A 27,778-nucleotide genomic window follows, 5' to 3' on the forward strand; every position below is an offset into this window, starting at 1 on the left:
GATGTAAAGAAGGCATAAAACGTGCGTGTGTTTTAAAAGTGAAGTGATATTTAAAAAAGTTATATTTATGTTGTGATAATGTTTAAAATTAAAGGATCTTTGATCAGGCAATATGCCGTTGTTATCACAGGTTTGTTTTTATTTAGTTTTTGTTAGTTTTTATAGTGATTTACATAGTATAAAACTCAGTGTTGATTCCTTGAGTTCAATGCAACTTTATTAAATGTTTATTTTTCTGCAATCAATGAGAAAAAAGACAATGAGATTTATGAAGATTAAAAACCTTAAATAAAAACATGGAATATAATATACATTTTTCCCTGTGTTGGAAATTGAAATAATATTCGCATGTAACATTGTTTTTTAAATGCTAACCAACTACGACTAACTTTATCTAACAGTGTATGTACATAGGTATGTTACTGCCCGATTTCTTACAAAATTTTATTAGAAACTTTTTTTTTTTTTGGTTCTGTATATATAATATATCACTGAATATATAATATCTTGCACTACTTTATACTGTATTACACTAAGTACACTAAAACATAATAAATATTAAACTAAAACTAACTTATTAGTTTTAAAGTATATACCTAGTATTTAATTTAAAACACTCCCTTCGCTCGTGTTTTTAACCCCCGACTCGAAAACGACGGGGTGTTATAAGTTTGACGTGTCTGTCTGTCTGTTTGTCTGTCTGTGTGTGTGTCTGTCTGTGGCATCGTAGCTCCCGAACGGATGAACCGATTTCGATTTAGTTTTTTTTTGTTTGAAAGCTGAGTTAGACGGGAGTGTTCTTAGCCATGTTTCACAAAAATCAGTCCACTATGTTAAGGTCGGGAGTTTTTTCATAATTTTAATTTTGTGTTTAGGTTATAAATAAATTAAAACATACAAACAAATTTTATCGCCACTCGTTTCGACCTTCCACTTTTACGCACTTGTAATAATATTATGTACAGTCAGCTGCAGAGAAAAGTTGAGCCCCTGCCATACAAATTAGTATGGCAGGGGGTCTCCTTTTCTCTGCAGCTGACTGTACTATTTTGAAACAATGCTGCACAAATCACCGACATACACTGAGATAAATTTGCATTGTGAATTTAACAAGTTCGACTTGTTGCGGTTTATCCGTTTGAATCAGCCAAACGTATGTTTAAAACAATATGTGTCAGTTGTTTTTATAAAATCGACTTGTTGATTCAAATGACAAGTAGCTTGTTGTTTGAACCAAAGAGCACGTAGGCGCTATTTTAACCAAAAAACTTGCTGAACGAACATGAAAACTGGTTGTATTTTTTCTCAGTGTATGTTAACATTAAGACGATATTTACTTGTATCTTTATATGAATAAAGTGACAAAGCGGCTTTATAGCAATCTACAAAGTGGGACGTTTTCCCGTGCACACTCACATATTTAGATATTTCAGGACCTTTGTCACAATACAGGGCCGAAACTTTCAAGTTCCGTACACAATAGGAAAGCTAAGGCGGGGATAATCATCTTACCCCTCATGAAACGCACTTATTTTCCCCCACCTTAGCTTTCCTATTGTAGTTATCTCTGTCACTCTTCCGTGTTGGTGCGAAAGAACCAACTGTGTTTGTCACGGAGTGTCAACCATTGTGCTCTTGTCTACGAACCCTGGGTACGTAGCAATATGCACAAACATTTACGATCGTATGTGTCTAGTCAGAGCCAGACTGCGTAGCCGAATGGCACAAACGCTCACGAAACGAAACGCTCGTAGATATCTATCTCTATCGCGTATTTGCTCTTGCGTGTTGGCGTGACAGAGCGAGACTACCTTTCGCATCGTTTCCTTTTCGTTTCGCGTCGTAGAAATGCGATTCGGCTACTGGGCCTGAGCCAGAGTACTGCCAGACTGCGTTTCTATTCGATCGGTGTCTAGCGCGTAATGTCAACGAACGTCTAGGCCAGCTGATTTTCCAACGACACATGATAATGAGTCTGGTATTGGCTTCGTGCGAAGTGCATGGAGGGGGTAAGCAAAGCGATCGCAGTGCTTGCGGTGGTCAAAATCGACACTGATTGTGGTTGTCATCTATCAAAACTCATAAAATATAATACAATGTGTAATGGTTGATATGGGGCACCAATGTTTTTTCGTTGTAAATTTTGTAAAAATAATGACATAAATAGTCGTTGCACGTTCTATGCGTTTCTTAGAGCACACTGGAAATTGGATCAAAGAACTAAATGGATAGCTACCGTAAAAAGAAAACGTAAGTGACATGTCAAAACAAAACATTATAATAAATTATATTTAAGCTTTGTTTACCTAATATTGTTCAATACGCTGTTAGTATTTTTCCTACCGTAAAAGATTATGCTTAAAGATTCAAGCCTAGCCTGGGAATAGGCCCGTGTCGGATATTTTTGCGGCCGCGGACATGACTAGGTACTTACGTTTAGATTTGTTTTACATGGCATTAACGGGACGGAGGTTTGGCGAATACCATATTCACTCGCTCGTAGAACTTCTACCATAACTCCTATGTTCATCAAGATTCCTTACGTGCCCTGCCAGCACCAATTTATTGCCTCTTTCTGTGGTCTGGGGTTGGAAGTTTATACCGTGAGTAATGCTTTGGAAATGCTGATTTTTATTATTATATCCTTGTCTTTATAATCTATCTACCTAAATTACACTTGAAATAGTAGCTCTTGTTATTCGATTTATTTAAAATTAACGAAAAATCGCTAAAATATATGTTTGTTTACATGTCATTTTTTGACATTTTCCACTTCAAGCTCACATGGTAGTGGGCGTAATTGTCGTGCACGTAGCCAATAAGGAAGGAAAACCGCTAAGTATAGAAATTACTATTAGTCAATTGGTAAACTGCCGGCCTGGCTGAAGTGGCAACTGATGACGCGACCACACGCGACGTAGTGATCAAAACGCAGTCTGTCTCTGTCGCGCCTATACAGAAGAGCGATAGGGAGAGGTTCGCTTACGAAAATGTAGAGGCCGCGGTCCTGGGTTCGAATCCCGGTAAGGGCATTTATTTGTGTGATGGGCACAGATATTTGTTCCCGAGTCATGGATGTTTTCTATGTATATAAGTATTTATATATTATATATATCGTTGTCTGAGTACCCACAACACAAGCCTTCTTGAGCTTACCGTGGGCCTCAGTCAATCTGTGTTAGAATGTCCTATAATATTTATTTATTTATTTATTTATTTATTTATTTAGAGTATACAGGTATCTATAGGTACTACCAATAACGATATAATATGGGACTGACAAAACCCGTACAAAAAAGCGTTACCCCTGAAATGCTTTTTAGGCTTGATACTAGATGGAGCTGTTTCTCGGCTCAGAAGTGGCCAAAATCATATTTTCTCCAAATATTTTTGCGTTTTTATTTTTTATAAGAAGAAATGACATATTTCTTTATTTTAATATGTCAATACAAATTTTGGTAAAAAATAAATTTGTAGCCATCATCAATGTATTAAATAGGTGGCGCTAAAAAATGAGGTACGATTCTTAGTATGAAGATTTTATATCCTATATAAATCATCCTTGGTTGGTACTATTACATATAATTATATAAATAAATAAATAATAAATAAATAAATATTGGGGACACCTTACACAGATCAACTTAGTCCCAAACTAAGCAAAGCTTGTACTATGGGTGCTAAGCGATATTCATAGAAAACATCCACGACTCTGGCTCAAATATCTGTGCTCATCACACAAATAAATGCCCTTACCGGGATTCGAACCCAGGACCGCGGCTCAGCAGGCAGGCTCACTACCGACTGAGCCAGACCGGTCGTTAATGTATAGTGGTGAATAACTATAGCTGCAGTCACATAAAAGTATCAAGGAATTACTTATTAATAAACATTATACTAAAGTAATTAATTCAGACATTATACTTAATTAATTATCCACAATAATACTGTTCTGTTACTTCATTAACACGACAATACAGTGTGATACAGTTATAAGCGATGAGCTAAGAAGTGGGGTCAAAGTGGCTCCAAAGTGGGGTCAAAGGGCCAAATGCATATATTCACATACTTGATAGACTCACGCTTGTATTCCCAAGGTTACAACAGAGCACATAATACTGTTTAACCCCTCAAACGCCTTGTTCCAGATCTGTCCCAGACAATTTAAAGTGTAATTGACAGACCTGAATTAATTAATTAATTGATTGATTACCTGTGTGGTGACGGGTTAAGAATTTCACCACCCCCTTTCTTCCCGTGGGTGTCGTAGAAGGCGACTATGGGATATGGGTTAAATTGTGGCGTAGGCGAGAGGCTGGCAACCTGTCACTGCAGTGTCACAGTTTCGTTTTCTTTCAACCCTTATTTGTCAAGAGTGGCTCTGAAGCTTTAGTAGTTTCATGTGTTTTGCCTATCCCTTTATGGGATACAGGCGTGATTGTATGTATGTATGTATGTAATTGACAGAATTATTCAGTAACAAATTTTTGACAACGGCATTCCAGGGTTTAAACAACAAACAAAAACAGTAATGAAACATCAGAAACAACAGTACAGTCTTGGTACAGTGAAAAAAAAACAAACTGTTTTTTTCACCGAGATCTGAACAAACAGTTTGGCTGAAAGTGTACTGGAATTCAACTGCTTAATTTTTTTCTTGTTTTTTTTTTTAAGTTTCAGTGCCAATTTTAGCAACGAAAGAAAACGAAATCGTGATATTGCAATGACAGTTTGCTAGACCATATCGCTCATAGGTACCATACCTCAATTGAACCTACATCCCACAGTCAAATGGGTGGCTCCAAGTGTTAAATGTAATTTATAACTAGAATTATAACATACTAACTTTTGCCCGCGGCTTCGCTCGCATTAGAAAGAAACAAAAAGTAGCCTATGTCACTCTCCATCTCTTCAACTATCTTCACTTAAAAAATCACGTCAATTCGTCCCTCCATTTTGCCGTGAAAGACGGACAAACAAAGAGACACACACACTTTCCCATTTATAATATTAGTATGGATTAGCCGCTTCCTCGCCAGTTCTATCGTTTTCGGGTTCCGTATCAAAAAGGTACAAAAGGAATCCATACTCTCTATTTGTATGTCTATCAGTATCTTGTTTAACTTGGCTTGACACTCTGCCTCATGGCTAAATGAAGGTTAGGTACAAGAATTATAATTACATTACTCGTATCTTTACTATGATTCGGTTTAAGCTGTGATGCCGTGTAAATTATTTGAAAATAGTTATTTGTTATACAAGGGGGATAAGTTGTATTTTAACGCCGAGTGTGGAATTGAAAAACGAGCAAGGGAAAGGGTTCTATAGTTGAACCACGAGCGAAGGTAGTAGTGTCGAAGGAGCCCCGCGCAGCGCAGCGGGGCTCCTTCGAAACAGTTGTCGCGTCTGCTTTCGTACAAAAAAAGCAAAGTCTCACAATCAGTAAGTCTACTGGGAAAAAAATTCCCAATGTTTCAACTGGTAAAACTACGCTGTAAGACTACAGAGCGATAGGAAGATCTATACATATACGAAACGCTTAGCGTTGATGATTGTTCTTTTGGCTAGGGCAGGTAGGTAGACCTTGATAATTAGGTAGTAGTAGGTATTTAGCACGCGATGTTACTATCATCAAAGAGGATCGAGTATTATAATAGAGAGTTACTGTCAAAGTGAAACGTAAAACTTTGAACCTCAGTTTTGGCAATTTGGCCCATATTCTTAGCTTGATATGTGTTTTATTAATATTACAGCCTAATAATAGCCGAGCGTTCTCCAAAGGTTTAACGCCATCTAGACCACCGTATTTTTTTCTCTATGGCTTTGAGGTACGTTTTTTTTCTTATGGCCCCTGTACACACATGGCCAACGGTTCCACCAGCCCTTTGTGAAACCCCTTGGCCAAGATAAGAGCCGCTGTTTACACATTGGCGAACCAATCACTTGGCATTGGCTCTTCATGAAAGATGGACGTGGAATGAAAAAATCTAGGAAATTCTTGGTCATAGACGTTGTCAGAAAAAAAATATTAAAAAATAATAACCCCGTAGTAAAATTAAATTATTTGCAATATTAACAATTTTTTGAATATTCTGATAAGAACATTTATCTTTTTTAGGAAATACATTAAACATTTGCAAGGTTATTTTATTTCCTAAAATCTACACTATTATTGGCATAGATAAACTTATTATTTTCGTAAATATATCACTACTGTCCTCTCTGACGGCTGACGACCAACTGAATGAAGCGCCAACGTGTAAACGCAGTTGGCCATTGGCGCCAAGATCCTTTGATGTGTGGACAAAAAACCGACACGAATCGGTTGGCCGGCAAGCGCAAGCGCCAACTGCCAACTTACGGCCAAGTAGCCCTCTACACACATGGCCAAGGGGGTTGGTGGAACTGTTGGCCATGTGTGTACAGCGGCCATTAGACTTTATCCGTCTATACGAAGTTACATAATGTCTTTGCTATCATCCACTACATTCGTAGGTATCTCAATGCCAACAACGCAATAAAAGAATAAGTATCTACTTACAGTTTTTTTATAGTTATTATAGTACCTCATAAATGATTAATAGGTACAGGTCGATTCACGAAAGCTGGCACGAATGAAATGAACGAAACTTTGATTGTGTGAGTGACACCTGTATTGGTATACAGTCGTAACTGTCAAGAGCCACCATTTTATTGGTTAATCTGTCACACACATGCATATTTTCATTCAAACATTCGTTCCATTCGTGCCAGCTCTTGTGAATTGAGCTATACCGGAATAGTTACTTTTATGGAATTGTACCTCTTATATACCTCTATAGTATAAATCATGAAACGAAATCAAATTCATCAATTTATTTTCTTTTCCGCCTTTATGTGTCGTATGTAGAATGCACATTCGGAAAGGAACTGAATTAGATTATAATATATGTACCTAATACCATGAACCTATAATTCTATGGACGGATAACTCCGAAGAAAAACCTGTGATTCCATCATCCACATTGATAGCTTTGTCTATGACCTTATCCACTAATCTCCCGTCAGTCGGATCGAGGCGCCCGTGGCGAAAACATCTCCAGAAAAATAAGAAAATATGCCTACATGCGTTGTCAAATTGTATAAAAATGACAACAATCGAAAGAAAAAAAAATACGGAGCAACTTTTCATGCGTAAATTAATACTTTATCACGTTATTATGCGTAAAATCACAATATTAATTAATGTTCATAATCGTAAACCAACAAACTGCAAAACAAGAGTGTGACCAGTATTTTTTTTTAATAGTGTTTGCACACGGCGCACTGAGTCATTATTATTTGTTAAAAACAAGATATTTCTAAATTTCAAGTAAAATAATTAATTTTTGATAAATTAAGTGAAGAATTGATTTTCTTTTGACCTGAATTATAATTATTTTGATTTTAAATCGTGTTTGCACATCGCAAACCGTCTGCCATTGCTGGCTTGAAAGGTCGCCACCAAGCCATAAAATAAAATTTAAAAAAAAACGTCCGCCATTGTTGGGTCACAGCAGGTCTTCAGTGAGACTCACTCTGTTCTATTACTACTCTGTGCCTAATACCATAGATGAATAAGGAAAGAGTTATAACTCCATACATTAGTAAATACAAGTTATATTAGTACAAGCTTTGCTTAGTTTGGGGCTAAGTTGATCTGTGTAAGGTGTCCCCAATATTTATTATTATTTTTTATTTTATTTGAGTGACATCTAGCGTCATCCACGCGTCAATCACGCGTCAACTAGCGTAATTTATCAGTACTGCTATTTGTCAATAGATGTCGCAACGAATAAAAAGTCTAATGCTCAACAATTTTAAGCTAATATTACAATAGTATTTCAGTACTCTGTTTCCAACTTAATTTCCTCTATGCTAATACACAGTCACATGTCGTGCTGAAAGTAATTTGTGTGTTGTGGGCCTTATAATGGTTCAAGTGCTATCATTGCAGACTTCCTTGCCTTTATTGGACTGTAATTTTAGTTGCCTTTTGTGATGTGACTGGAATAGATGATTAACTGTTTTTTAGGACCAAACTTTGAGCGGCCATTGCAAAGTGTGGTAATTTTATCATTACTGACACTAAAAACGTTTTATATTACCCGTCGACGAAGTTATTTTTATACGTTCCGTCTCGTAATAAGCAGTGTCCGAAGATTATGGACGAACCTAATACTTGGCAATCTCGTTGATTTGATTCTACGAATTCGACGATGTCAAATTACTGACAAAACTTTCAGCAATGTGAGGAAAGAAACCGGAAATGCATATGCAAGACTTGTTTGCCATGCAGAATAAAATGCGGATATTGATGGAAGATGTGGTAACCTTTAGGTTTGAACTGACAGAAGCAAAGATTCGTATGTATAGGCAAAGACATATGTAACTCTGTATAGACAGCTACAGTGTAAGAAAAATACGTACCTCAGTACCATATAGAAAAAGGTACGGTGGCCTAGATGGCATTACACCTTTGGGGTACGCTCAGCTAGATGGCGCTAATATTAATACTTGATGTCTTAAGCTAGCTGATAGAATTTTACCTATAAATGATGATTTTGAATCATAAATATTGAAGAAATCGATGGATCTGATTTAGTTTGATGTTTTATAGTCAGTATTTTGTTCGTGTTGGGGTGGTGAAAAATTTGGTTTTCAAACTCGGTGGCAATGTTTAACGAGCCGTACGAAGGTTAATGTGCCTTGAAACCCTCGCAACGCTCATGATTCCACTTGGAATCTTCCGCTTGCTCGGGTATCAGTATTGGCACGTGCAATCTGCGAAAATCTGTACGATGAAATAATATTATTTAAATACTATCCATTTTCAATTTCCTTAGTAAGGTACAGCGGGGCAAATCTAGACTAAAAGGCAATTGTAACTAATCCATTTTTTCCATTAATTACCCTATTTCCATTATTACATGTACCCACTGAACACGTTTACTACATAACTGGTAGACACTCTATTTTCTGAAAAACACTTATGAAAAACGAAAAAACTTAATAAGTAATGTATAAATAAAATAAAGACTCCTTAACTCAAATAATCTTTTTAATTTAAGATTCAGAGAGAAGGTGGGGCTCAGTCAATCTGTGTAAGAATGTCCTATATAATATTTATTTATATTTATTTATATTAGCAGATAAGTTCATAAATGCAAGTATGTTTCTTAAAAATAAACAGTTTTTTTTAATAATGCACACATTGTAAAACATGGAATTGACCAGTTACATTTGCCCCCCACTCGAGATTTGCCCCGCTGTACCTAGGTACCTTACTTAACCCTATTTTTTTCATGCTTAATAAGTGAGACAGTATAAAATTAAACACTCAAAATTGAGCGCTCGAAATTGGAAAATCAGCCCCTGATTGATCCAATCGCTTACTCCATACAGTTAGTAAGTATGGCAATTTATTTTAGGATAATTAAAGTTATACGAAATAATAGTATGCAAATTTCAATTATGCAGATTCATTGTTATGCGAAATAAGAATTATGCATTTTTAATATTATGCTTATTCAATGTTATGAACAATTATGTTATGCCAAATCTGTTATGCGAATTCAAATTATGCGAATTAATGATAGGCGAAATAGAGGGCACCCAATATTAATATTTGACATTTTAACACATATCAAGCTAAGAATATGGGCCAGTTTGTCAAAACTGAGGTTTAAAAGTTTTAAGCATGTGTCGTATGGCATTCTATGCACTGTGATTACATATTTTACTTTGTCTATACGGAGTTACATTATGTCTTTGGTAATTCTATATAACTTTGTGTCCTAAGCTGACTAGTATCTGTTTCAGTTTATAATTTTTATCATGATCATTTTCAGCGAACCTATGCGTCCTCTGCACTGGACTAAGCATCGCCTGGCCTCACCAGTGCTGGTGAAGCTTAGCAAGAATGACACCACCACATTGCCAAGACCTGTGACCGAATCTGAGGGTTCTTGGGTCGTCTCCGCTGGATTTTGACTGGAGGCTTAGGTAAATAAATACTAACCCCCTTATTTATTCATAAACGTTCACTAAAGTTATCAAGCCGATAAAGTTCGTTTGTCCCTTTCTATCACACCAATACGTCGGAAGAGGACAATAGTTATTTGTTATACAAGGGGGCATAGTTGTATTTTAACGCCGAGTGTGGTATTGAAAAACGAGAAAGTGAAAGGATTCTATAGTTGAACCACGAGCGAAGCGAGTGTTCGAGAATTCTGAAAAATAGAAGTAAAAAACATTAATCGAGGGTTTACTGGTGAAACCTGATAAATCGAGATAATTTGTCCTTGAAATAACAACATTGTGGGAATTGCACATAGTTAGAATATCAAAAACCAGTTTACTTAACTTATCCGGTTTCACCAGCAAAACCCTCGATTTGCACCCGAATGTTACACAAAACTTTTCCCCTCACTATAGCGAAGAAACTACAACGCAAAAAATGCGTTTATCACTGCTTCCAGTAGTTCCACAGGTTGTAAATCATCTATATTACTAGATTCACCTACTTTTATCAGTTTTAAAGCAGTTAATTTGACTTTATTCAAGGTCAAATTACTTTACCCACTAGTGGATAAAATGCGTTTTTACCCGCTGGTATTAAAGGACAAAACACGTGTTTCCGAGCTATGTAGTGAGGGGAAAACGAACTTTATCGGCTTGATAACTTTAGTGAACGTTTATGAATATGGGGGTATATATTATTTATTTAGTTAATATTATTTATAATATTACGGAATTCTCCATCCATACACACTGCAACTTCATGCTATTAACTGAGGTAGTGTGGAGCTAACACAGATCTGCCGGCATAAAGGAAGAGCGGCTTCTCCCAACACAGGCATTTTGCTTACCAGGCGGCACCATCACCTTACATCATGTAAACAGTCATTTATGAAATAAATAATTTTAATTTTAATTTAATTTAATACTGTGTTCAGTTGGTCATCCCAAGAACGCTGTTTTGACTGACCAATTCGTCTCTCATTCTAAGTAGCTGACCGAATCAGCAATTTTTTCGGGATTTCTTTTCACCCACAATACTTATCCTAATGAAGATAGCTTACATATATTTTTTTTGCCATGTTAATATTTCTATTTCTAATGATGCTTCGCGCTAGACTGGGCCCTTTTCTGTAAATTCATTCAAAAGAACCACAAAATAACAAATTTCTAGTCAGCTACATAGAAAATGACGCGTTGGTTGGATGTCTAATTTTCCCCAGTATTTTTCATTGAATTCATCAATTTTCAGTGAAGGAAAACATCGTGAGGAAACCAGACTAATTCCAATCAGGTCTAGTTTACCCTTCGTGTTGGAAGGTCAGATGGCAGTCGCTTTCGTAAAAACTAGTATTAGTTGTCAAAGCTAAATCCTGGTATTAGTTATCAAAGCGGACCCCAGGCTCCCATGAGCCGTGTCAAATGCTGGGATAACGCAAGGAGGATGATGATGATGAGTCTTCATAATTTAAAAAAATTTGGTTTCCTAACTTGAAATGAAGAGTGTTCGTTTTTTTTTCAGCAAATTTCCTAGCATGCTTCCTCGTCGACCGTATAGGCCGCAAATACTGCCTGGTCATCAGCTACGTGCCTCGTCTCATCATGTGTCTTTGCTTGACATTTGCGTCTGACCTCTGGGCAGTTATACTGGGCAGAGCCTTGAGTGGACTCTGTGATGCTATCACGTTCACTGTGGTGCCTATGTACGCTTCAGAAGTCGCTAGTGTGCGTAGAATTTGATTTTATTTACAAGATTTTCAGGAGTCGTGGTATAATGCCGGGTTGAGAAGAAGTCTTAAAGAATATGTGCCCGTAGATGCTTACCCCCTTATTCATAAATATATTCTTAAGTTATTATCAAGCCGATAAAGTTCGTTTGTCCCTTTTCGACGTAAAAAATTGGTGTGATAGAAAGGGACAAACTTTATCGGCTTGATAACTTTAGAGTACGTTTATGAATAAGTAGGGTTAGAATTTTACCTGTGTGCCTTTTTTTATACCACGTCTGTGGCAAACAGGTATACGGTCCGCATGATAGAAAGCGGTCACCTTTGCCTTGTCATTACGCTTTCAACACTCACACATGCTCAAGCTTGTTCACTGTGGTGCCTGTGTGTGTAACTACGCTTCCAAAGAAGAATTTTTATTTACTTGTCGTAGTTACCAAAAACAGAAGCCAGGTTCTCATGAGCTGTGGCAAAATTCTAGGATAAGGCTCCAAGAAGAACAAGTGTTAAAGGACTATGTGTCTAAAATATTTCTAAGGTTAACTGGAAGAAATCCCTCAAAGGGATAAGTTCGCCTTTGTACTATTCTTTACTGTAATTTACTGTGTTTTTTGTTATTAATTGTACAATAAACAGTTTACTACCTACTACTACTACTACTACTACTAATTTTACGCGGGACATTGGGACTAATTGGGACTAATCGGGACATCAAATTGAGTCGATGCAACTAGGTGCAACCGGTTCGAAGAAGGACACAGAATAAGCAACATGTTTTAACTTAGGGATTAAACTTGAAATAAAACTGAAATTTGCTATCGGTTAAGATCAAATCTCTTTATACTTTATAGCCATACACATACGGATTTGCCAGCCGAGCCAGCTTCGGATCTGATCCGCCATTAGCCAAATAGCCTACACGTACGGATTAGTCCGCCGGGCGAGGCTTGGATCTGACCCGCGGCTTGCCCATTGGACAAATCCGAGGCGGACATATCCTTGCTATTAAGTAAAGTTCGATCCGGTGGGCACATCCGCGCTACACACACGCGCGGGCAGCCGATGGATCTGCCGGGTCGTGCCAGATCCGTTAGTTTTGAGCACGGGCAGCGGACGGGTACCCGGCGGGCAAATCCGTGTCTAAATGTGCCCGCCGGGCGTAGCTTACATTATTACTTTCATCTTATCTTTATCATCAGCAGTTCCACTGCACCAAATGTCACTGCTGTTCTGGTGCATGCTGTTCTTATAAAAATACCAAAGTCACTATAAGCGTGCCGTTCAGATTTGAGGAGTTCCGTTCTGACCATCATCAGCAGTTCCACTGCACCAAATGTCACTGTTCTGGACGTAAGTGCATGCTGTTCTTATAAAAATACCAAAGTCACTATAAGCGTGCCGTTCAGATTTGAGGAGTTCCGTTCTGACCAACATCAGCAGTTCCACTGCACCAAATGTCACTGTTCCGTACGTAAATGCAAGCTGCTCCTTAAAAAACACAAAAATCACCATTGTGTGCCTTTCAGATTTGAGCACGGGCAGCGGACGGGTACCCGGCGGGCAAATCCGTGTCTAAATGTGCCCGCCGGGCGTAGCTTATTATACTTTCATCTTATCTTTATTATCTCTGTATACTGAAATATTTTGTTACAGAAAGAAGTCTGAGGTTTCCTAAGTTTGGGGAGACTTTCAGAACCATCATCAGGTCTTTTAATCCCTCTGTATACTTTATCATACATACATCACACTGAACTGTTTTGTTACAGAAAGAAGTGAGAGGTTCCCTAGGAACCATTCTCCAGATCTTCTCGTCCCTGGGAATAGTTATCATGCTGAGTGCTGGTCCATTTTTGGAGTACTTCACCCTGAATGTGATGATGCTGAGTTTTGCTGTTGTCACGTTGGTGCCACTGTTCTTCTTACCTGACAGCCCTTACTTCTTGTATTCGAAAGGTAAGACAATCTGAAATGTACATTACTAGCTTTTGCCCGCGGCTTCGCTCGTGATAAAAAGAGACAAAAAGTAGCATATGTCACTCTCCATCCTTTTAACTATCTCCACTTAAAAATCACGTGAATTTGTCGCTCCGTTTTGCCGTGAAAGACGGACAAACAAACAGCACACACACTAAACTTTCCCATTTATAATATTAGTATGGGTTTTAACTCTACACCACATTAACTATGTAGTAAAGGCTCTCTCTTTAACCTAACCACAAAATTAAAATTTTGAAAAACCTCCGACCGCGCGACATAGCTTGGACCGATTTTCATGAAACATGTCTAAGAATAGTCCCGAAACTAATTCAGCTTTCAAACAAAAATAAAACTCAATCTAAATCGGTTCAACCGTTCTTGAGCTACGATGCCACAGACAGACACACACACAAACAGAGAGACATACAGACATAACAGCCCGTCGTTTTTGCGTCAGGGGTTAAAAACAAAGGGAATTGTGTTTGTACCAACATGCTATCGCTTGCTCCCGATGAAGGTCCCAGTTACTTAGGGCTAATACGCACTAAGCGGCTACCCGCATGCGGTGGCGGCAGGCCGCATAGTACGTAGTGTTTGCGGCTCCGATTTCATACATTCCTAACCGCTGTGCGGCTATCCGTGTAGTGCGTAAAAAAACAAAACCTAGCTTATTTACACACTAAACTAGCAAATCTATAATTTTCTCGTCACTAGCTCGGAAAAGCATACTAAAAACGCAAATCTATAATAACTGCTTTAAAATTGATAAAAGTAGGTGTATCTTAAAATTTTAAGAAAAGTACCTACTACTTAACTAAAATAATAGTATTCCCTGTTAGCAAATTCTCGAAAGATAGCTTGTTTTTCTGGATTATTATTACTCATTTTTAATTTGAAAACAGATTTTCACTATTATTGCTACGAAATATATTTAATCAATGAGATAACTCTCATGATCTCTTTGATATTAATTAATTTGACATTTACAAATTGGAACGCGGCATTGATGATAATTACATCTCATTTTAATCTGAAGGCCGAATCACACTATTGCTATGATGAAAGCAATAGGCGTTAGATTATATAAAATAAGTTGTACCGTACATATTTTTCTTTTAAGTCGGTTCTTTCTGTTTTTGATTTCACTACCTGAGGTACTTTATTTCATATTTCATTTCTCTTTGAAGCCATTTTTTTCTATATAGGTATGTCGAGATACATTTACTATTAAAAGGTTAACGGTTAGAGAATGGCATTAAGAGTCCGCCATTTGTAATTTAAGGGTTTCTTTTGAGCAAGAAAGGTGAAATAAATAAATAAAAGGGGTAAAGAGTTATGTGTAACTTTCATTTCACCCTTTCACATCGGATCTTGACCCACACAAGTCTAGGAACACAGGTCTATTAAGTAACTAGTTTTTTTTAATAATTAACTTTCTGACTTTATGATTTCAGGTCGTACAGACGAAGCTTTAAAAGTCCTCTTATACCTCCGAGACACAGAAGCCTCAGCCAAAGAGGAGTTAAAAGAATACTCCTTATCCGGAAACGAAGAAAAAATAACAACTCGAGAGTTACTAAAGGACAGAATCTTTTTAAAATCAGCCAGTATAGGCATCGTTTTTGGAGCCGGTTTGCAACTGGTTGGATTTAATGCTGTGTCGTTCTATTTACAAACGGTGTTGGAGTCTACTCAAACGAGTGTAAGGCCAGAGATAGCCTCGGTTGTGATTGGTTGTATTCAGCTGTTGGCAGCGTTTTCGGCGACACTGGTGACTGATAGGTTTGGGAGGAAGCCGATTTTGGCTTCGACGCTGGTTGGACAAGCTGTGGGGATGGTGAGTCTAACATTTCTACTTTCATCTTGCGGCAGAACAATAATTTTATTTATCATTGCATTGCCATGTCGAAAACTGTTCTGGCATCTTGTAGGAGAACATTTCCTTAATGTCTGACGCTCAAATAATCTAATATGCAAGTGGTAAGAACCACAGAAAGGTAGATAATAGTATTGGATTTATCGATGGCAGCGATAGGTTTAAATTTCTTGACGTAGGTACCTATCCAAAATTATTTAAAAAATCTTTGGTTTTTAGTATGTCGTCGACTGATTACGAGTAGATGCATAAACTCAGAAGTAAAAGATTTTATAACAACAAGCTTTGATCTTTAAAACATGTAAATTAGAGATGGGCCGAATACAGACTTAGCCAAATACGAATATTCGGCCGAACATTCGGTTCAGCTGTTACCGAACCGAACATTCGGCCGAATTTTAGATTCTGGCTTAGAGTTAAAAACTTTTCAATGATTGGTAATGGGTATATTTATCTTACTAAAGGCTCTTAATGAAAATTTTGGATTTTGTTTCTTAAACTAGGTACGTTATTTTTAGAGTGCTGAAATAGAATTTCATTATCCGATGAATTACGAAACAACTTATATTACGCTATTTGTTTCCTTTGTTTATTTGATAAATATTCGGCAATGACACCAAATTATTCGGCCGAATACGAATTAAAAATCTTTCCAAATATGCCGAATACCGAATATTTCCCGAATGTTCGGCCCATCTCTAATGTAAATCTTACCTTTTCAGGTTGGACTTGGTGTGTTCTTCAAGCTGAAAGAGGCCGGTCCAGTCACTGGATTCCTTAACTATGTACCTCTCATATCTCTAATCTTGGTGGTCTACTGTTTCAGCGCTGGTAAGTTTAAAACAGAGGAAGCTTTCAAATTGCGAAAAATCTTTTTAAATGATATCGGCTGCAATCGAAAAGACGAGTTGCCTGTTGGGAAACAGTCATGGCCGCCCATGGCATAAGCAACATCAGGGTAGCCACTTATGCTTTGCCGATCTTTGACAACCCTAAATACCTGCTTCTTGAAGAACCACATGTCATAGCGCAAGGGAAACACAGAAGGAAGCGTATTCCACAACTTGCACGTTCTGGGTAAAAAGCGAGAGGCTCGTTTGTTCTACTTAGCTTAATATCAAATTGCAATATTACACTTATTTTGACGATGTTATAAATTATAATACAATGTTACACCTACCGTGTATTCGCCGTGTTACGGCTGAATTACCCGTGACCAATGACCATGATGCATGTCTGCATGAAATATCGGGAGCTCGACTGTAAACAATTTGGTCTACGTATTTTCCGGTCAAACGGTACATAAGTCTGGTGAAACTTAGTGTGAATAATTCAAAACTGTGAAATACAATGTGATAGACCAGTGGTAAACATCTATGGATTGATTAACGATTTTATTTATGGTTAAGATTTTAGGTTTAAGTAGCATTCAGTTGTTTTATCTCCACTGCGGAAACAACATTACTTGCCTGAACTACTTATAGCCTCTGTACTCGCCTCTTCAGCAAGTTAACTCTTTATACCCAATGTCAGAGAATTGTCGACAGGAACCGTCGTAATTTGACACCCTTCGACCAATACCCCTTTTTAGGATTCCGTAGTCAACTAGGAACCCTTTTATAGTTTCGCCATTTCTGTCTGTCCCTCCGTCCGCGGATAATCTCAGTTACCGTCAGCACTAGGAAGCTGAATTTGGTACCAATATGTATATCAGTCACGCCGACAAAGTGGTAAAATAAAAAGTGGAAAAAAATGTTTTGTTAGGGTAATCCCCCCCCCCCCTTTATGTAAACTGTTTTTTTTTGCTTAACTTTTTCTATTTTTTTTTTTATACTACGTCGGTGGCAAACAAGCATACGGCCCGCCTGATGTAAAGCGGTTACCGTAACCTATGGACGCCTGCAACTCAAACAGTGTCACAAGCGCGTTGCCACCCTATTAGAAACTTGTACACTCCCTTTTGCTGTGTTAAGTACACAGCAAAAAGGAATGTACAAGTTCTAAGGAGGGTTCGGGTTGCCGACGACTCAAAGGACAATAATAGACGGAACAAGTTAGTTCCGTAAGTCCTCCCGTCATCAGCACACCGCACCCTCGTTGAGCTCTGGCAGCCTTACTCACCGGCAGGAACACAACACTGTACGGATGGCATTAGAGAAACAACAGCTTCGATGAATATATGATTTATTCTGACTGATATTAGGCAAGGTACACGATTATATAGGCAGTGCTTACGTACTACTGACATAGGTAAATACATACTACATCACACGCCCCACCAAAAAAGAAAAAAAAGAAAATTATTATTTTTTTTTTTTTTTTTTTTTCTCTCAACATTACATAAATAAAGAAACAAAAAAGAAAGGTAGGTACTTAAACATAATTTGCTAAGGTGAATACAACTTTGTACGGTTTTTATGAACCGACACCTCTTTATCCTTAACTATGATTACAACGTTAGGGTCAATTTGTCTTACAACTAGGAAAGGCCCTTTATACAGCGGGTCTAACTTATTACTAAGCGCTTCATTTTTAATCAAAATCATATCGCCGGATTTATAAGTTACAGGGTTAACCTTGTGGTCGTACTGCGCTTTTCTTAATGTTTTCCCTTGAATTAAATTACATTTTGCGTCATATTGGGATTTTTGTAATCGGTATTTTAATTCAAAGGAATAGTCATTGAAGTTATACATAGGATCTAATGAATCACAAAGATTACTCGGTATATTGCATCGTCGGCCAAAGACAAGTTCATATGGAGTGTATCGGGTTTCTGAATGAACAGTCGTATTGTAAGCAAAACACCAGTAGGGTAGCCATGAACTCCAATTGTTAGTTTCATTATTAGTTTGAATGCGTAAGTAAGAAATTAAATGTTTGTGATTATTTTCTAAGGAACCTATGGTTTGATGACGGTAAGACGTTGACTTTAAATGACTTATGTTTAAAAGTTTGCATACTTCCTGCATTGTGGATGACAAAAATTCAGTACCCCGGTCAGTTATTATTTCTCGAGGAATACCATATCTCAAAATGAAACTGTTAACAAAAGCGGTTGCCACTGAGACTGTGTCCTTAGATGTAAGCGGATACGCCTCGACGTATTTGGTCAAGTCGCATTGCAGCGTTAATATATAAGTGTAATTATTGCTATCCTTAACTAAGGGGCCCACTAAATCTAAAAATAACCTATCAAAGGCAAAGTTACCTGTAGTCGTTATGACCATTGGTTCCTTTGTATTTCTAAAGTATTTTTGACGTTGGCATTTGTCACATCTTTTGACAAATTCTGCAACGTCTTTTTCTAATCCTGGCCAAAAATAACGTTGCCGAATATTATTTAGCATACGTCTGATTCCAGCATGTCCGCTAGTAGGGAGCATGTGGTAGTCATTTAATATCACGCGCTGTGTATCGTGGTTGTCAATCCGGGTAGTGCTCTTCAATATGCGCAAGAAGGGTCCGGACCACTGCGTCATATCGTTAATGGTTTGAGCTAGTTCTTTAATTAAAGTTATGTTCTCAATATTCCTAAAAATGTATAAACAGTCGACTGATATTTTATTACAAAATTCGCTCAGTTCCCTCGCAAAGGCAACTCGTGCGCGATGCGATCGGGTTACCGGCCTAACATAAATAATAGACTTTGCTTTGTCATATGCGTAATCGGCATGTATTTCGTGACACTTGCTACTTAAAACTTCCCACTCGTTTTCATTTAAAAATCGTAGCTCCGTATAACTTCTCGGGGGTTTAAGTACTTCTACGACTCTAGGGTGATCAATCCTATCATCGGAAGCCCTATCAACATGAGTATTATTTTGCTGCTCCATTTGTTTTCTTCGCGCGCGAGTTAATACCGATATGTAATTTTCGCTCATCTTTTTCAAGTCGTCACTTGTTAAAGTTATACGCGACAATGCGTCTGCAGAAACATTGTCGGTCCCTTTTACATATCGTACCACAAAGTTATATTCCTCAAGGAGCAGCCTGAATTTAATTAATCTGGTAGTGGGATTAGTCATATTAAATAAATACACTAGCGGTTTGTGGTCAGTTTCTACTATGAAGTGCCGCCCATAGAGATAAGGTCGAAAATACTTAATGGACCACGTAATCGCGAGAAGCTCTTTTTCCACGGTTGGATAATTAATTTCTGATTTATTTAAGCTACGGCTTGCGTACGCTACGGGGTGTCCGTTTCCGTTGCAAAGTAGAGAACCTATTGCTATTCCGGATGCGTCAGTTTTTAAAATAAATTTGTTCTCTTCTCGAAAATCCGGGTATTGAAGTACGGGTGGCGTGGCTAATGACTGCTTAAGGGATAAAAATGCTTGTTTGCAATCGTCGTCCCATTTGAATGTCACGTTTTTACGTGTTAAATTATTTAAAGGTATACATGTAGCGGCAAAATTTGGAATAAATTTTCTATAATAATTAGCAAAGGCGACGAATCTTTTTACATCCTCTGTGTTTTGTGGCTCCGGATACCCCTGTAAAACTTTAACTTTATCCGGGTCCGGTTTAATACCATCCGCCGACACTACGTGTCCTAGATAAAGAAGTTCTTTCTTCAAAAATTCACACTTGTTCGGATTTAATTTTAAATTGAATTTACGTAAGCGACTGAAAATAGCCATCAGATTTTTGTTGTGCATATCCAAATTTCTTCCAAAGCAAACAAGGTCGTCCATGTATATTAAGCACTTTTCGTAGTTAAGGCCCGACATGGCTATCGTCATTGCCCTTGAAAAAGAACTCGGGCTAATTTTTAATCCCATTGGTAGCCTAGTCATGCAATATTGCCCTGAAGGGGATACAAACGAAGTGTATGGCCTACTTTTTTCAGCTAAGCTGAGTTGGAAGAACCCTTGATGTAGATCTAAATGACTGAAGTACATAGAACCGGACAATGAGTCTAATATATCATGGATGTTAGGGAGAGGGAATTTATCGTCCATTATACGGTCATTTAATTTTCGAAAATCTATTACCAATCTCCATTTTTTATTACCCTCTGAATCTGGGTGTTTAGGTACTAAAAGGACTGGGCTCGACCACTCGCTTTGCGTTGGTTCGATTATTTTTTCTTGTAACATTTTTTGTACCTGGTTTTCAAGTTCTGATTTTTGAGAATGTGGTAATCTATACTGTTTGACAAAAACAGGTGTTGCATCGGGTTTTAAGTGAATATTCTGTGGGTCTAATTTTGAGGGCGTTAATGTATCACCGGGTATATAAAATATATCTGAAAACTTTGCGCAAATATTCTGAATTGAGGTTTTTTCTTCACTATTTAGATGATTTAACTCTAAAAGTGAAAACATTTTACGCACCCTGTCCCCATTAACTTTTGCATCTTCAAACATACATAAAGTATATTGTCTAATCTTTTGTATTTCGGGCCTAAAATAACTAAGATGCACTTCTGTATCTCTAGTATTTAGTAACAGAACTGGTATTCTCCCTGCTTTCGGTGTACATAATCCTCCTGCCAAAAATACGCCATTGCAAAGCTCCTTTGAAATTACTATACAATCCTCGGTTACTTCAGTTTCTATAAAGAATATTTTTTCACATCTTGGCGGTAAAGTTAAATAGTTATTTTTACCTAATGCTCCTAGCTGTAAGGGTACCGTTATTTTCCCTAATGTAGCTGTATTTAAGGTGAATGTGTTCTGTTCGTAGTCTATAATACACTTATGTTTACGTAAAAGTCCCGCCCTAGTATGGCACTAGGACCGCAAGGTAAGTTTCTAAGTACGTGAAATTTATGACATAAGCGGTGTCCATGTAAAGTAAACTCTATGTAAGCATAGCCTTCTGTGTAAAGATCGCCGCCGAGACCGATTATAGGAACGATTTGCTTTTGGATTGGAATATTTAGCCGCGAAACTGTTTCATATTTCACGGCCGATACGGCGGCGCCCGTATCTGCTAGCATCTGAAACGTGTCGTCTCCAATTACTACTTCTAAGGAACTGTCGTATCTGTATGCATATATCGTATTAGGGACGAAAAAATTCGTAACCTGGGTTTTCTGTCGTGTTTTTAGTTTCCTGATCCTGACTTGACGTCGAAGGCTGCGGCTCTTCGGCTACATATATATTGGGCTGACTTTTGGACCTTCGGGTAAATACGTTATCAGATCTAAACCTATAAAATCCGCGGGTCGGATTTCCAAAACCGCGCCCAGTTTCATTTTGAGTATAGCTACCTCGCGAGGCCCGATTCCCGTAATAGGAATTCCGCACTTGCATGTTGCCGGGTGCTCCCCGACGCGAGTTATTGAAGCCTCGGCCTGTGCGTGGGTTATACTGACCTGTAATTCCCCTTCGATTGACAAAGATTGGAACCTCGCCGTTCTCCCGTGTGGACGAAATCTCCTCGTCCTTCGCGGCTTGAATCGCATCCTTTAATGTTGGTAGATTCCTGGCTGCCAGTATGATCCCTAAAGTAGGATTTCGCAACCCGTCGGTGAACCTTTTTATCGCCAGCTTCTCATTTATAGGTTTTAATACCTTGTGCGCATTTTGGTCACCGTCGGCTTGAGAAATTGTTAAATCAACGAACAACTGTTCAATTTGTGTACCGAATTCATCAATCGAAAGTGATTGCTGTTTTATTTGCATTAACTTACTGTGAATAGCAGTACTTGACTTTTTGGTTAGGAAATTATTTTTTAGGTCCAGAATAAGCGACTCACAGTCTGTGTATGACTGTGACATTCGTAACTTGGCATTTTCAGATAAACGTGTCTTGAGCACGAAATTAATTAATTTTCTTATACCGTCCGTTTCTAACATTGATTTATATAGCTCAATGGCATCGATTAATTTTTTAGTCGTATCCTCATCACCGGTCATAATAGGTAAGAGGTGGACTGCCGTTTTGAGATCGAATTTTTCCATGGCGGTTGACTTTACAATATGACTGCTCGTACAAAATTGGTATATTTTGTTATATAGATGTTCGATATTATTACGTAATTCGTCAATATATACTACTGTATCGCTGGTAACTTCTCCTTTTAAGATTTTATTATCTATCACTTTTGAATACTCCAAAAACGTATCATATAACTCTTTTGCTGTTATCAACTTTTCATTTAATTTCTTTTCTGTTCTTTTTTCAAGACTTAACTTAGAAATATTTTGCTTAAGTTTGCTTAATTCATTGTATAAATCTGTAAGCTCTTGAAACATCGCCTTAAAGGCATTTACTTGACGAACATATATGATACGTTTTAGATAAATTTATATTAAAATTAATCTATGTTATAGGTAATTAATTCTACTAACTCACATTTGAACCACATAACACTTCACTTTCGTCGCATTGCGTCACCGTGCCGTCAAAAGTCCGAGGAAGGCGTCGTAAAAAAACTGTTACACCGCATCTGCTGCTCCGGTCCTCTTCCCGAGTCCAAAGGATCGCCTGAAGGCCACTTGACCGTTAATTTCCCTACGGATCATCTTCTTATGGCATCTCAAATATATCTTGTATAGCCCGTACACGAAGATCAGAGCAATAATGACAAGTATGGTCATCAGGACTATGTTGGTGTTGCTGACGTGGTATGCCAAATCCTTCACCGAGGCATTTGCTTCATTGTTTCCTCCTGAAGCCGTCTGCGCGATGATTACCTCTTGTGGTTTAGATGTGCCGGACCCCATTTTAACAGTAGGTAACGTCGTACTGCATTATTGATGTGACATTAGCTTATAACGAATACACTGCCACTTCGCCCAAATGGGGTATAGTCCCACAGACATTGTTCAGTCTTTAACAAAACACTGCTTGTTCTGCCACTTTAGTCCATAAATTGTTTAATTTTTATTTAATTTAGTTCCTTCATTTTTAATTAATTACAACCTTGCACTCGCGAACACGAGGCCGCTGCCTTAAAAGGCAGGGTCGCCATGTACGGATGGCATTAGAGAAACAACAGCTTCGATGAATATATGATTTATTCTGACTGATATTAGGCAAGGTACACGATTATATAGGCAGTGCTTACGTACTACTGACATAGGTAAATACATACTACATCACAACACTATGAGTAGGGTCTAGTGCTATTTGGCTGCGGTCTTCTGTAAGGCGGAGGTACTACCCCAGTTGGGCTCTGCTCTATTGTTTGATCTTCAATTTTAAGGCTTGTTGATCTTACTCTATCAGGAAATTTCGAAACTACCATGTACTTTGTCTTCTTAACATTCATTTTCAATCCTAGGCTCTTTAGCGAGGTACTTAGTTTATTGATTAGTATTTGCAGATCTCTTGAGCTATTTGCCAAAATGGCTGTATCATCGGCAAATCTTAGATTGTTAATAATTCTGCCATTGACTTTTATACCTTCCTCTGCTCCATCGAATGCCTCTTTGAATGCGTATTCTGAGTACAAGTTAAAAAGTGACGGGGATAATACACAGCCTTGACGGACTCCTTTAAGTATTTGTATGTTGTTTGTACTACTATGATCTAAATTTATATTTGCTGTTTGATTCCAATAAAGATGTTTTATAATTCTCTTATCCTTGCTATCTATTTCGGTTTTATCTATTAATTGCATCAATGTATCGTGTTTAACGTTGTCGAAAGCCTTTTCAAAATCGATAAAGCAGATGTAGACATTTTGGTTACTTTCTAAACATTTCTGAGTTAAAACCTGGATTGAAGTTAGAGCTTCTCTGGTACCAACACCATTTCGAAAGCCGAATTGTGTGTCACTAATTTCTGTATCAATTTTGTGATGTATTCTGGTTAATACTACTTTTAAAAATATTTTTAGGGCGTGGCTCATTAAACTTATTAGTCTGTATTCGTTACAAGTTTTTGCATTGGTTTTCTTCGGGAGTGTTATGAAGGTCGAGTGTAGCCAGTCAGCTGGCATTCTGCCAGTTTCATATATTAAGTTAAATAATTTATTTAAAACTTTGATATTGTCTTCAGATATTAATTTAATAAGTTCGACGTATACACCATCAGGGCCTGGCGCTTTACCTGATTTCATATTTCTGATGGCTCTTTCTATTTCCTGGCTAAGTATAGATGGTCCTTCGTAAGTACAAATCTCTTCTGGGCTTGATTCTGTTCTGGGTGGCTAGCCGAATGGCACAATCGCTCACGAAACGCTCACGAAACGAAGCGCTAGTAGATATCTATCTCTATCGCGCTTGCGTATTGGCGCGACAGAGCCAGTGGCGTATCGCTTTCGTTTGGCGTCGGAGAAATGCCATTCGGCTACGGGGCCTGTTGTCTTCAAAAAGTTTTTCGACATATATTTCCCATGTCTTGTTTATTTCTTCTATATCAGTTACAAGTTTGTTCTGATCGTTAAATAATTTTGCTACTGTTTTTTTCCTGTTTGTTTTTGTGAATTCCTTTACTTTTTAGGGTTCCGTAGTCAACTAGGAACCCTTATAGTTTCGCCATGTCTGTCTGTCCGTCCGTCCGTCCGTCCGTCCGTCCGTCCGTCCGTCCGTCCGTCCGCGGATAATCTCAGTAACCGTTAGCACTAGAAAGCTGAAATTTGGTACCAATATGTATATCAATCACGCCAACAAAGTGCAAAAATAAAAAATGGAAAAAAATGTTTTATTAGGGTACCCCCCCTACATGTAAACTGGGGGCTGATATTTTTTTTCATTTCAACCCCAACGTGTGATATATTGTTGGATAGGTATTGAAAAATGAATAAGGGTTTGCTAAGATTGTTTTTTGATAATAATAATATTTTCGGAAATAATCGCTCCGAAAGGAAAAAAAGTGTGTCCCCCCCCTCTAACTTTTGAACCATATGTTTAAAAAATATGAAAAAAATCACAAAAGTAGAACTTTATAAATACTTTCTAGGAAAATTGTTTTGAACTTGATAGGTTCAGTAGTTTTTGAGAAAAATACGGAAAACTACGGAACCCTACACTGAGCGTGGCCCGACACGCTCTTGGCCGGTTTTTATGTAAATTGAAACTATCATGTTTCTTTTCTAAATCTTCAATTTCGCAGCACTTATTCTCTAACCAGTTATTTCTAAGTTGATGTATTTGTTGTTTGATGCGGTTGTCTATTTCTCTGTATTTCCTGATATCTGTATTTTTGTGGACTTTTCGCTCCTTCATGAGATCAAGGACTTCGTTTGTTATCCATGGTGTCTTCTGAATGTTCTTTATAATAAAATATCTTTATAATAATAAAAAATTAATAAGGGTTTACTAAGATCGTTTTTTGATAATATTAATATTTTCGGAAATAATCGCTCCTAAAGGATAAAAAAGTGCGTCCCCCCCCCTCTAACTTTTGAACCATATGTTTAAAAAATATGAAAAAAATCACAAAAGGATAAAGGATAAAAAAGGATAAAAAAGTGCGTCCCCCCCCCCTCTAACTCTTGGCCGGTTTTTTTTTCATTCCAACCCCAACGTGTGATATATTGTTGAATAGGTATTTAAAAATGACTAAGGGTTTACTAAAATCGTTATTTGATAATATTAATATTTTCGGAAATAATCGCTCCTAAAGGAAAAAAAAGTGTGCCCCCCTCTGTAACTTTTGAACCATATGTTTGAAAACTATGAAAAAAATCACAAAAGTAGAACTTTATAAAGACTTTCTAGGAAAATTGTTTTGAACTTGATAGGTTCAGTAGTTTTTGAGAAAAATACGTAAAACTAAGGAACCCTACACTGAGCGTGGCCCGACACGCTCTTGCCGGTTTTGTGATTGGCTTGTATTATTCATTTATTCTCTCTTCCAGGTCTCGGCTCCATATCCTGGGGTCTTCTAGCAGAGCTCTTCGACGGCCGAACTCGTGCCGTGGGCGTCACAGTCAGCATGCTAACCTCCTTAATCTTCATCTTCTTAACCGTCAAGTACTTTGCGCTGGTGACGACATTGATTGGCGCACCAACAACCTACGGCATCTTCAGTGTTAACTGTGTGCTGATGTGTCTGTTTGTGTGTTTCTGTGTGCCGGAGACGAAGGGGAAGAGTATAGCGGAGATACAGACGGCTTTGGGGGCAAAACCGAGGAGTGATGAAAAGCAGATGGAGAAGATTTAGAAAATTTGAGAGGATTTTTTAAACATCGTTGTAAGAACCGTCAGCATGCTAACCTCCTTAATCTTTGTCTTCCTAACCGTGATGTACCTACTTCGCGCTGGTAACAACATTTATTGGCGCACCAACAACCTACGGCATCTTCAGTGTTAACTGTGTGCTGATGTGTCTGTTTGTGTCACAGAGAACCTCCTATAGAGTAGAAATCTTGTATATTTTGTTCGCGATACGAGTCACCAGTGTTTGGGGTGCGAGGAGCGGGCGGGGAATGTGTTAAGCGCGCTGTGATTGGCCGTTTCAAGGACGGCGGGCAGTCGCGCCAGATGAAAAGGGACAGAAGTATGACTGTCCCTCTACTGACGCGTAAGTGGCCAATGTAAGTTGACCTATGCCGGCTCTGAATAAATTATAAATATGACTTATTTGTGGAATGTAATGCCGTCTGTTTTTAAATTTGAACTTCTTGTTACCTTTCCACACCATTTCACACTACAGGTGGACATCTTTAAGGCATCAATATACCCTTTTCCAATTTTTTAGTGCGAAAAACACGCGCTGCTTTCGGGTCTGTTACTTGGTCGATACTGATCGGGCACGGCGAGCGCCCGCGCTTATATCAGTGCAAATACTAGGAAGGCTGGCGACCGCGAGTCGTCTTGTAATGGATGTCTATAGGGGTTGGTCTGTGGTTTGTGTGTTTCTGTGTGCCGGAGACGAAGGGGAAGACTATAGCGGAGATACAAACGGCTTTGGGGGCGAAACCGAGGAGTGATGAGAAGCAGATGGAGAAGTTTTAGAGAAGTAAAAGACGGATTTTTTAATAACATACCTAAGTGTACATCCACTCAGAGCGTGTGCCCACACTATGCAGCGTCGACTCAGGACACTTGTAATGTATGAGTTTCAATTGTTTTCTAAGCCGGCTGTTCTATTAATAGCGTGGCAGTGTGCAGAGCTGCAGACGAAGCATAAAAGATGAGCATATTAGATTGAATGAATTGATTTGTATGGGCTACAATTATTTTTTTGTCGTTTCGAAGACTTCTCAACTACATAAAAGAGTAAAAAAAAATGACTCAAAAATCCATGCCACATA

The 27,778-nt window shown here is 38.0% G+C and overlaps 1 protein-coding gene across 1 annotated transcript; it reads left to right on the plus strand.

Annotated features, from left to right (window-relative positions):
* The first annotated feature begins 11 nt into the window (after positions 1 to 11).
* LOC125238284 (facilitated trehalose transporter Tret1-like) lies at positions 12 to 27,778 on the plus strand. Its single transcript, XM_048145572.1, has 8 exons — positions 12 to 130; positions 9,870 to 10,023; positions 11,561 to 11,763; positions 13,532 to 13,718; positions 15,197 to 15,579; positions 16,341 to 16,449; positions 26,381 to 26,576; positions 27,371 to 27,778. Exons 3-8 carry the CDS (start codon positions 11,641 to 11,643, stop codon positions 27,477 to 27,479), a joined length of 1,107 nt encoding a protein of 368 aa, XP_048001529.1. The 5' UTR covers positions 12 to 130; positions 9,870 to 10,023; positions 11,561 to 11,640; the 3' UTR covers positions 27,480 to 27,778.

This window comes from Leguminivora glycinivorella, chromosome 23 (assembly GCF_023078275.1).
Source record: "Leguminivora glycinivorella isolate SPB_JAAS2020 chromosome 23, LegGlyc_1.1, whole genome shotgun sequence".
NCBI classification, from domain to species: domain Eukaryota; kingdom Metazoa; phylum Arthropoda; class Insecta; order Lepidoptera; family Tortricidae; genus Leguminivora; species Leguminivora glycinivorella.

Excerpts from the sequence above, each read along its gene's own strand:
- LOC125238284 (XM_048145572.1), top strand. The coding sequence starts at position 11,641 with ATGTGTCTTTGCTTGACATTTGCGTCTGACCTCTGGGCAGTTATACTG. Across the intron at positions 13,719-15,196 it reads TTACTTCTTGTATTCGAAAG|GTCGTACAGACGAAGCTTTA; the intron begins GTAAGACAATCT and ends TTATGATTTCAG. Across the intron at positions 15,580-16,340 it reads TTGGACAAGCTGTGGGGATG|GTTGGACTTGGTGTGTTCTT; the intron begins GTGAGTCTAACA and ends TTACCTTTTCAG.